This window comes from Erythranthe guttata, chromosome 12, assembly GCF_056151865.1.
Source record: "Erythranthe guttata isolate IM_541 chromosome 12, IM_541, whole genome shotgun sequence".
Taxonomy (NCBI): domain Eukaryota; kingdom Viridiplantae; phylum Streptophyta; class Magnoliopsida; order Lamiales; family Phrymaceae; genus Erythranthe; species Erythranthe guttata.
In genome coordinates this window covers 6,215,326-6,227,893 of record NC_142544.1, presented here as the reverse complement: position 1 = coordinate 6,227,893, position 12,568 = coordinate 6,215,326, and the positions used below count along the sequence as shown (strand labels likewise).

Genomic DNA, 12,568 nt, shown 5'->3' with positions numbered 1-12,568 from the left:
TGATTAAAAAAATATTCTCTTTTTTTTTTTCAATATTTTTTATTCTTCTGTTATTATTTAAAAAAAATGTTTCAAACTAGATGTAATTTTTTTATCAAATAAAAATTAATTACATATTTCTCTAACATTTGCTTCACATATTTGCATGTAGATATATATTAATATTTTCAATCTTCTATTTATGAGATTTCGATTAATAAATGATTTATTTATATTGCACAAAAAAAAAAGAAGAAAAAATCGTGCATTGCCCCCGAATTGCTATATTATAATCGTACAATTTATATTTTGGCTCCGGAACCCCAAATATGCTGGACCAACTATGCGAATTAGATTATTTACCGTCCAAATTCTTAAATTAAACCTTATATTAAACGACCGTATCCATGCATAAATCCAAATATATAAGGCCAAGTACTTATAATTAATAAATAATAATACCGATATTTATTTATAATGAGGTCCCATCTTTTTTATTTATTTTGCTAATAAGTAAAAGAGGACAAGCACAAAGGAACAACATATATATATTTCACTAGCTAATTAAGTAGTAGGGATCAAGCCATGGACCAAGTGACAGGCACAACACCGATGTCCTCGTCGAGTCCTAAGGCTTTCCAGACAGCGTCGGAACCATCAACGATGTTGTTAAGACACGGTGGCTGACCAGCGTGTTCTTTGTCACACCCATTTCTCGAGTCACACTCGTCCACTACTTTTGCCGTCGTACTCCTCCCGTTTCTCGCAACTATACGTATCATTTTACCGCATCTCGATCCGCCATTGTACCTAACGAAATTCCGACACAAAATATAGAATTAAATCGAGTTACTCAAGACTAGCGAAATCAATATAAATAACCTAATATATTTCTTTGCCATTAATTTAATTGCACTCACTCCGTTTTAACGAAATTAAATTGTTGCATATTATCTTGTTACTTTTACAAATTGCAGCGCGTGATGCTTAAAATGCAATTAAATATTCTTAATTAGTAATTTCATTATTATCACACATTAGCTCTTGCTTATGAGATCGTTTAATAATAAAGGGTATTCTAGTCTTTGTAGTATATTTATTCTGAAAAAAATTAATGACTTTCTGAATGTTAATTTGAAACGGAGAGAGTACCATCCAGTCGATAATGCGACAACTCTTTCGGATTTACTATGGTACTTATTGTCGCACTCGGATGGCCCTCCGCCATCCCCACCCTCACTGAAATCATTCAAGGTGAGTTTGGCTGGTGTCGAGGAGGAGACGACGGGAGAACATGAGTACTGAGGATAAGATTTTCCGCGACAGTGTAGGGTACCTGACGGGCGGCATTGACCTCCTCCTCCACCACTGCCACCACCACTGCCGCTGCAGACATGAGATCCAACACGAGGGTCTTCGTTGCATTTACCGTTGCTGCATATTAATTGACCGGCGCAGTCATTTAGGGTTTGGCAAATTGGATAATAATGGAAATAAGGGTGAAAAGGCAGAAGGAAATTGGTATAGTGTTGGCCATCATTTACTAGGGCTCAATTTTGTTAAGGGATAATTATCATAAATTTATTTACTCAATCAATGATAGAATTATTGACCATGTAGTAATGTTATTAGTAACAACACTTTTTAATTAGTTTAACAGTAGTGACAAATAATAAAAGATGATAATTATTGAGTTGTTAACTCTCAATTGATCATATGACGTAGTTTAACAGTGACAACAAATAGTTGAGTGAAAATAATAATATATTGAAGAAATAAACAATTGTTTTAATTGGCAACACAATCAGCAACCACTCGATGTGCATTGATCGAATAAACTTCAATTCGTCCTTGCGCAATAGCTCGTAAATCGCATGCGGGAGATGTAAACCACATTAGGCTAAACATGTCTGACTAACTTGACCAAAAAAAAATTCGACAAGGGAAAGGAAATTCGAACTCGAGTAAATGATATCTCACTCTCTTGCTCCGTCAAATAGATCTCTCGTGGAAAGGCTATAACCATCTAGTTTTATTAATAAAACTCATGATTTTGGGAGTGTTCTGTTGTTTGGGATGGAAATAATTGAAGTTAGCAATTTATTTTCTTTTTTAAAATGAGAAACTAATTTCAATTTTCTTACAAAATAATTCAGAAAATTAAAATTGAAGCTCCAATTTTTAAATGTAACTGGAATGGAAAAATTGACTCCATATTCTTTGATGGAATCCTCCCAATTCACAAACTCTGTTTTTATTGACCTATAATATAAAATATGTAATAATATTGATATTATATATAAAAAAATCAAATGATAAAAATCAGATAAAAAATACGAATCTTATGTATATATTTCGAAGCCAACACAATTCAAGAAAATTTAAAATAATTTTTTTTTTGGGAATTCTAAATGAAGATATTGTACATGTTGAAATCGCTGGAATTTTGAAATTTTTACTCCAAAATAAATCACCCCTTTTATATTAATATAACTATCTTGATGACAAATAAAAATAATAAAATTTGACTGTATGATTGCAATTGTCATATACTTGTGGATTATGGTGGTCCCAATGATAATAAAAAAGACTGAAATTCAAGCAAATGAAACCATGAAGGCAATGCCAGGTAATATTGATTATTACTTATTAGGGTGGAGGATAGACTTCTTCAATCCTACACTCGGTGATAAACAATGAGTGGGTCGTGATCTGCTGCATGTTTTCAAGGCTTTTAGCAACCGCCATGCACCTTGTGTAATTTCTAATTATTATAGAGCTCTGTGTCAAAAATATTGTCCAAGAACTCTCTTGAAAAGTGTTAAAGTCAATAAAGCCCCTGATAGGTGATTGTTGTTCGATGTAAGGGCAATTTATTCAAAACTAATGTATTCATTTAAAATTTGAATTATTTTCTTAAAATAAATCGATTACATTTATACGTTTAAATATGAAAATTAAAAATTAATAGTATAAGTGAGAGTTCAAACAAATTTTCAAGGGGAAATATGGGATATCCCCTAGTTTTGAAAATATATAGGGATACGTCATATGAATAACAATTTAAAAAAATTCTAAAATCCATAATTTATTTGCTTCAATTTTTTCTTCGTGGAACCGCCAGTGCATCCCAAATTTCTTCCCAAAAAAATATGAGGAAGATGAATTAGGCATGTACGGAGTAATTTGGCATGAGATAACCACTCTAGTATAACGGTTTGGGGCTAACACCGGCCGTTAATTTTTATCTCTTTTTTTTGTATTAAATATTTTCCGTTATTGAGATGCGTTGACTTTTTCCTTTTTTTTCTTTATTTTGACTTGTTTTATGATATTATTTTCTCGCCAATTATCAACTTTGAATTTTTAAAAAAATATATTTTTCCATTACTCAACAATTTAATAAAAATCAAGAAAAAAAATGTCAATGTTGTTAACTCAACGACATTCAACATCAGTCAACAGCGGCAAAAAAAGATCAACAAAAAAAAGAGTCAATCGAGTTAAAAAGAAAGTCAACGTCGGATTACCAAATTTTGAAAAATCAGGGTCAGTGGGTAAATTTGGTTAATTGATGAAATTGGGGTTAAATTATTGTTGGATAAAATTTTAGAGGTTATTATAATAGTTTAAAAGAATACAGGGGTCTTATTGCAATTTTCTCAAAGAAAAACCCCAAATTCAACCGTTGACCGTTACTACTTAACGGTCAAACTGACCGAGGGACTAAATGTGTTAAAATGTGACAACATTAGTGTGTATTTTGTTGATGGCGGTAAATGGGGGACCAAAATTAAAAAAGTTGCAAACTTGGGGGACCAAAATTGTAATTATCCCAGTCATGTACCTTTTTTTCACCCCAAAATTATATAGTTATATATAGTCGACCGACTATGTAGACCGTTGATTATAAACAAAAAAAAAATTATCGACACCAACAACAAAAATCACAATTTAATTCTTGATATTATAAATTGTTAAGTGTATATTTTTACACTTTATCGTACCTTTTTATTTGAGCTTTTGGTGTGTTTTAACGATAATTGGTGCTTAAAAAGTTGATTTATTGTATTTTAGGTACAAATTGAAGAATTGGAAAAGTATGGGGTCAAAACTGCAATTTTGGAGAAAATATGGGCCAAAAGTGAAAAAATCAAAATTATGAAGATTTAAAGATCGGACCCCCATCCGAGTTTTAGTTCAAATTGTGGGACCCCCGTTTGAGAACCAGAAGCAGTCTCTGGTTGTGAGACGGCCGTCCGAGTTTTAGAACAAAATTCGGGACGACCGTCCGAGATGACGAAAAAACGCAGTAAAGGAATCCTAATTGCACAAGGAACTACCTTCTTCCCCAAGTTTTCCATCTTATATAAGACCAAGTCAAGCACAAAATTAGGGATCCATCTTTGGACGCAAATTCAAGAGCAAAGAAGATCAACGAAGATTCAAGCATAGTTTTTCTTATTTAATTTATTTATTTTATTTTATTTATCATAAGAATTACGAGTAGCTATGTCTTTATTTCTAGGATTTTATTTGAAACCCTATGTGGGATTTATGAACCCAATTCTATGATTTTATGCAAGTTTTAGTTCCATATTATTTCTTCTACTTGTTTTATTAAGTTCATGAAACTGGCCACTTTATGCGCTTTTATGTTATTGTTAATCGCATGAATCGGAAGATCGGGTTAATAATTAGAACTGTGGTAGAAGAGCCTTTGTGGTATTAACATAGGAATATAGTTAATCTTTTAGGTAGCCATTATTGAGATTTGTGCTTAATGTTGTGTTCTAGAATTAATTGCATAGGAATATAGTAATTGAATCTAGGGTATTAGAATCGTAATACACGCGGAAGCGGGTTACGATTATTTTAGCATCTCAGGTTAATAATCCGGGTTAATTGCTTGCATAATTGAAGGAATTCGGAGAAATAATAATCACATAGGGAGAAAAATAAAATCCTAAGCTTGTTTACTCTGATAAATCTTCGTGTTTAATTCGCTTTCTTGCTTTGTCGTTTTAATTTAGTTTAATTTAGTTAATTCACTCTAAATTTCGACTGTGTAGGGTGGGCTTGATAATAATTGGTAGAATTTAGTGCCTAGGATTAGATAATTAAATATTCCATGTGGGTTCGATATCCTGACTTTTAGTCCACTATATTACTTGTACAATACGTGCACTTGCGTGTAGGTTTTCGGCCAACAAGTTTTTGGCGCGTTGCCGGGGAGTATTTTAATTATTTATTTTATTCTAGCTCTAGATTTGAACAATTTTCACGATTCACCCATTTAATTTTTGTTTATTTTTTTTCAAGGTACTGTGTATGCATAGAAGACTCGATCTTGCTAGAGAACCGTTTGATCCCGAAATCGAACGTACTTTTCGAGCGGCTAGGAGACGTCAACGCGAAAACAATATAATGGAGGACGAAGAACGCAGGGCCGCGGGCAATTTACTCGAGGCCAACGGAAACCAAGTCCAAGACCCACCCCCTCAACTTCCAGCACAGCCAGCGGTTCATCCACGAGCACTTCAAGATTACATAATCCCAACTCTAGACGGATTCCGCCCGAGCATCCAATATCCACCCATTGAGGCGCACAATTGTGAGATCAAGCAAGGCCTCTTGACGATGCTCCAAAATAACGGGTTATTTAGTGGATTGGCAGGTGAAGATCCCCATCTTCACATTATCAATTTTCTAGATACCTGTAACTCCCACCGTCAAAACGGCGTTTCCCAAGAGGCGCTTCAATTAATTCTCTTCAAGCACTCCCTACAAGGAAGAGCTCGCCAGTGGTTGATGTCCCAAGCCCCCCACTCTATCTCGTCGTGGCCTCAACTCCTCAACCTTTTCATGAAAGTTTATAGCTCACCCGAGAAGGATGAGAGAATCCGACGAGAAATTCATAATTTTGTCCAAGAGCAAGGCGAACAATTATACGAGACATGGGAGAGATTTAAAATTTTTTTGCGGCGGTGTCCAACACATGGAGTCGAAAAATGGCGGCAAATCCACATCTTCTACCAAGGGATTAACGAGAATGCACGAACCGTTTTAGATGCCTCAAACGGAGGTAATTTTATGAGTCAATCGATACCGGATGCATTTATCATGTTGGATCAAATTGCACAAAATCGGTTTGCCAAGTCAAGCGAGAGGACGGTTAGTTGAGCCAAGAAAGTTCCCGGAGTGTTGGAGTTAGATGCAATTACGGCCCTTCAAGCTCAAGTGACCCAAATTGCTCAACAAAATCAACTCCTTCTACAGCACATCAAAGCAAATCCACCACAACAAGTCCAAGCCGTTGAATCTCCATGTTGTGAAATTTGCGGTGGTAATCATTACACGCTCCAATGCCAACAAGATGTGGAATCGCTCAACTACGTCAATAATGCGCCCCGCCAATTCCAAAATCAAGGGTGGAGATCACAAGGGCAATATGGAGGGAATCAACAAAGCCAAGGATATCAAAGACCTCACGGTCAATTCCAAAATCAAGCCCCTCCTCAACAAAGCTTTCAAGGCAACAATCCACCGGCCCAAAAATCAAACACGGAGGAGATATTGGCCCAATTCATGACTGCTACCCAAGCCTCGCTGCGGAATTTGGGGAATCAATTCGCTCAATTCGTTGTGAACCAAGAGAAATGTCCGGCGGGAGCATTGCCATCAAACACGGAAGATCCTCGAAAGCAAAAGTTCGAGACGTGCCAAGCTATCGATTTCAAGATCGAGAAAAAAAGAAGAAATTCAAGTCAAGCTGCAAGTCACTGTAGCCGAATGGATCGAGCCAATCCCATATCCACAAAGATTGCTATCAAAAAAGATCGAGGTCGAGACGTGCCAAGCAGTCACCTTGAAGAACGGTAAGCAATTGGAGGAAGCCCCACGAAAAGAGAAGAGAAACACGGTAATCGAGAAGTCGAAAGTGAATGAGGAAAAAGAATCAACTCATGAAGAGCCACCATCAACGGTGCCTTCACAAGTCCCTCCAATTCCTTATCCTCAAAAGTTTATAAAGAAGAAGCTCGATGCCGAATATCAAAGATTTTTGGACAAGTTGAAGGAAATTTGCATAAATATTCCTTTCATTGAAGCACTTCAAAAGATGCCAAAGTGGGTGAAGTTCCTAAAGGACCTCGTGAAGAAAAGTAAGAAATTGCAAGGGAACGAGATGATCCAACTCACGGAGCAAATTAGTGCAATTCTTACTCGGCCTCTTCCACAAAAACTCGGCGATCCAAGTAAGTTTACTATTCCTTGTACTATAGGAGGTAACAATTTTAGATCACTCATTGATTTAGGCGCTAGCATTAGTCTTATGCCTTATTCAACCTTTAAAAATCTTGGGTTAGGAGAAATTGAACCGACGGCTATAACTCTTCAATTAGCCGATAGATCTTTAGTTTACCCAAAAGGTATTTTAGAGAATGTGCTAGTGAAAGTCAATAAATTTATCTTCCCTGTTGATTTCGTGATACTAGATATAGATGAGGATATGGAGATACCTCTTATCGTAGGGAGGCCGTTTTTAGCCACGTCGAAAACGCTAATTGATTGTGCTAGTGGTGATCTTACAATGACTGTGCATGATCAAACAATCAAATTCAATGTTTTTAGTGCTAATAAAAATCCATGTGATAATAATGATTGTTTTGCTATTGAGCTTATGGATTTTACAAATAATGAAAATTTTGATGTTTTGATCTTGGACAATGGGAAAGCATCTTTGAGTGCAGGTGATGATGGCGGAAACAAGAATCGGAAGGAGCAAGTTTACTTCATGGACTCAATTTCAACTCCTCCGAGAGAAAGTCATACGAGTCGAGGTCTTAACAACGATGAGAATGCAATGAAGATGTTGCCACCCAAAGACTCGAGCAAGTCACGAGAGAAGGATGAGTCAAGCTATTGTGATCGTAAGGAGAAAATCAAAAAGGAATTGCACAAAGGACAGTTGGTGTTATTGTGCAAATCCCCTCTTTCGTTATTTCCAAGGAAGCGAAAATCAAAGTGGTCGCGGCCGTTTATCGTCCAAGAAATTCTTCCTCACGAGGTGGTCAAAATAAAGGAGCGAGATTCAAATCGTACGCTCAACGTGAAGCGGAGCTGGCTCACACCATATTGGGAAGCGAGTGAAGATTGTCAAGTGACATCGGTCACTTTTGCTTGAAAATAAAGAAGCAACATCCGGCTGAAGACTTTAAACTTAGCGCTTCTCGGGAGGCAACCCGAGCTTTATTGTTTTTCGTAGTTTTTCTTTAATTTTTCGTTTCGTTTTTATCGTCATATGCATGCATTCTAATTAATTTATTTGAATTTTAATTTTCAGGGTCGAAAACATGGTCATGGGGTCCATACGGCCGTCCGAAATTGCAAGCAAAATCCCAGACGGCCGTCTGGGAAACAGAAGGCCGCAATTTGCAGCTCTGCCTGTGGGACGGCCGTCCGAAAAATAGCCTAAAAAGTACACAACTAGTAAGGGCCAAAAAAAAAAAAAAAAAAAACCGGACGGCCGTCCGAGTTAAAAATTGGGTGTTTTAAATTTTATAAAATTAGATTTTCTCCCCCATTATTTCATAAACCCTCCTCTTTTCTTCTCTCAAACTCCCACACACAAATTTTTGAATTTTTTTTATTTTTTTCGAATTTTTCTTCCAAAATTCACAATTTTTTTTCTTTTGTTGGTGTTGACAGGGAGGTTAGAGAATCGAATCAAATTCTCCAAAATATACTTATTTGATAGAGCTAGGGAGGAGACCCCGATCACATCGACTCCGACTAAATCAGGTGTTTCTATCCTTAAAACTTTGTGCTAATTTCGTTGAGGGCAACGAAAATTTTAAGTTTGGGGGTGAAAAACATGTTTTTGTGTTTATTTTTTTTAGTTTGCATGCATTAGGTTTTATTCGTTTTTATTGTTTTTCTCGTTTTTCCAGAATTTAAAAAAAAAATAAAAAAAAATTAAATTTTGCTTGAGTCGAATGCATCGATGATTTATGATGATGAGAGATGATCAATGTTTGATGATGAGATTGCTTGTTTTGTGTGATAAGGATTTGATGTTTGTTTATCTTTCGATTCAACGGGACTTAGAAGCGAATTATTGCTAGGAATCACATTTCGTGCATTGCTTTGATTGAATTTTTTGTATTTTAAATTTGGAATTAATTTGTGCTAGATCATGCTATGTTCGGTTTTAAGACTCACCTTAGGAAATTTATGATACGAAGTATTGAGTAGTGAGTGATTTGGGATATGATTTAGGCCTTCTTTGAACCGTTTGAGCCTTTCAAGCCGACCTTTTTATCGAAATTATCCTTAGAACCTTGATTTGAGCCTTGGAGAAAAGGTGTTCTTTCTTTTAGCCAATGTGTAAGGTAGAATAGGTGGAGATTCGTGAAAATTACCCCTTGGAGTTCGGTCGAAAAATTTTATAAGGTCCTTCTTCTTCTTCGGAAAAAAAAAAGAAAAAAAGAAAAAAGAAGACAAATATATATGCTTCTATATATATATAAAAAAAAATAATAAAAAAAAAAAGAAAGAAAAAGAGAAGAAGAAGAGAAGAAGAAGAGACTAGAAGGGAGAAATAAGGACTAGTTGTTGAATTATTTTTGAAAACTCGATCCATTGTCTCAAAAGCAAAAGTGGAGGCTTTTGAACTTTTGAGAATCGAGTTTATTAAAGTCCGTAGAGGTGAATTCATTGTTTCAAACGCCTATCTTTCAAATTTTGGCGTAATCACCTAAATTCAAGAAGAATAGCCACACATACCCATATTTCCTACCTCGAACCAAAGAGCCTAACAATTGAAAGCCACAAAGCCCCAATGATCCCAATAGCTTAATGTTCGATATTAGTAGAGTAGAATAATTTGGTGAGTATTTGGAGTCAAGCCTATACATGTAAGTATAAATTCTTTCTATCTTTAATTTGCAAATATTGGATGCTTGAAGCAATTGTATGAATTGTGGTTTTTGGTAATGGTGAGTGACAAAGTGTTGTTGAATTTTGAGCTTGCGAATGCCTAAGAATTGTCATTATAATTACAAGTTCTGAAAACGTGAAGTTGATCATTGATCTATGTGATGAGATGTTATCGTTGAGTTATTTGCTTATTGGTAGATTTTGCTTGAGGACAAGCAAAAGTTCAAGTTTGTGGGTGTGTTAAGTGTATATTTTTACACTTTATCGTACCTTTTTATTTGAGCTTTTGGTGTGTTTTAACGATAATTGATGCTTAAAAAGTTGATTTATTGTATTTTAGGTAGAAATTGAAGAATTAGAAAAGTATGGGGTCAAAACTGCAATTTTGGAGAAAATATGGGCCAAAAGTGAAAAAATCAAAATTCTGAAGATTTAAAGCTCGGACCACCGTCCGAGTTTTAGTTCAAATTGTGGGACCCCCGTCTGAGAACCAGAAGCGGTCTCTGGTTGTGAGACGACCGTCCGAGTTTTAGTACAAAATTCGGCACGGCCGTCCGAGATGACGAAAAAACGCAGTAAAGGAATCCTAATTGCACAAGGAAACTACCTTCTTCCCCAAGTTTTCCACCCTATATAAGACCAAGTCAAGCACACAATTAGGGATCCATCTTTGGACGCAAATTCAAGAGCAAAGAAGATCAACGAAGATTCAAGCATAGTATTTCTTATTTAATTTATTTATTTTATTTTATTTATCATAAGAATTACGAGTAGCTAAGTCTTTATTTCTAGGATTTTATTTGAAACCCCATGTGTAATTTATGAACCCAATTCTATGATTTCATGCAAGTTTTAGTTCCGGATTATTTCTTCTACTTGTTTTATTAAGTTCATGAAACTGGCCACTTTATGCGCTTTTATGTTATTGTTAATCGCATGAATCGGAAGATCGGGTTAATAATTAGAACTGTGGTAGAAGAGCCTTTGTGGTATTAACATAGGAATATAGTTAATCTTTTAGGTATCCATTATTGAGATTTGTGCTTAATGGTGTGTTCTAGAATTAATTGCATAGGAATATAGTAATTGAATCTAGGGTATTAAATCGTTATACACGCGGAAGCGGGTTACGATTATTTTAGCATCTCAGGTTAATAATCCGGGTTAATTGCTTGCATAATTGAAGGAATTGGGGGAAATAATAATCACATAGGGGGGAAAATAAAATCCTAGGCTTGTTTACTCTGATAAATCTTCGTGTTTAATTCGCTTTCTTGCTTTGTCGTTTTAATTTAGTTTAATTTAGTTAATTCTCTCTAAAATTCGACTGTGTAGGGTGGGCTTGATAATAATTGGTAGAATTTAGTGCCTAGGATTAGATAATTAAATATTCCCTGTGGGTTCGATATCCGGACTTTTAGTCCACTATATTACTTGTACGATACGTGCACTTGCGTGTAGGTATTTTAACCAACATAAATCAACTTGTACAAATATATGTCGAAATACACAATCACATGCATATGTTCTCAACAAAGAACAAATCATCATCATCATCAATGAGTACCAAACAAATAATTTAAAAATCACAATCATCAACATGACTACACATAAAAAAAACAAAATAGCTTATATATGACACCATAACTATATATATGACACAATATATTCGGGTTTTCGGGTTTCGGGTTTGGGTTTCGGGTTTCGGGTTTCGGGTTTTGGGTTTTCGGGTTTCGGGTTTCGGGTTTTCGGGTTTCGGGTTTCGGGTTTCGGGTTTCACAATCATATATGACTACATGTTACTACACGTGACTATATATGACTACATGTATATGACACCATGTGACTATACGAGTATAGTCATATACAATGTAGTTTGTAGTTTATAGCTCCAAGACGAGAACGACTTGTTTTAAACGACAAGCACAAAGTCCACTCCGCAAAAACTTACTACATAGTAGTTCAAACATCAAGACCTGCGAAAAAGAAAAAGAGTTCAACAAACAACGAATTTTGCTTCAAATTTGAATCTGCACACACACACACACACATACTATCACCTACTGATATACATATACATCACCAGCATATACTCCACCACATAACTCATACATGACAATATGTTACTATATAGTAAAAATCATAAAATAATAACTTTCACGGGGTGAATAAAAAAAATGAACCTAAAAGATTCACAAGCATACAAAAATTCATTTAATTACGACATGCATTTCATTCAAACGGCAGAAAAAAATTTCTAAATTAGAATATGATGTAATAAACTAAAAAATGCACACATACATAAACAATCAAAGAACTCGATCAAACACGAAACTGATTAAAAAATCTAGCCAATTGATACAAATTATCAATTGAGTCGAAGAATCAGAGTGAAATTAAAGTCGAGTACAAATGACTACAGTGCACTACAGGTCCATATCTTACTAAATGAGACTATATATGACTGCAGTCATCTGTAGTCATATATAAATTTATATAGTAAAATTCGTAGCAAATCTAAGTTTTAACAGAAATTTCATATTGCTAATCCTTTCTAAATTGGAAATATGAAATGTTAGAATCCGAGAGGATTCTAATTTCGGGTTTTCAACATGTGTGTGAAAACCGTGTATAAAAACTAGGGAAGTTT

At 35.2% G+C, this 12,568-nt stretch overlaps 1 protein-coding gene across 1 annotated transcript; it reads right to left on the bottom strand.

Annotated features, from left to right (window-relative positions):
* Positions 1-446: 446 nt before the first annotated feature.
* LOC105965777 (kiwellin) lies at positions 447-2,005 on the bottom strand. Its single transcript, XM_088827231.1, has 3 exons — positions 1,960-2,005; positions 1,132-1,522; positions 447-789 (listed from the first exon to the last, which is right to left on the bottom strand). Exons 1-3 carry the CDS (start codon positions 2,003-2,005, stop codon positions 558-560), a joined length of 669 nt encoding a protein of 222 aa, XP_088683357.1. The 3' UTR covers positions 447-557.
* Positions 2,006-12,568: the final 10,563 nt, after the last annotated feature.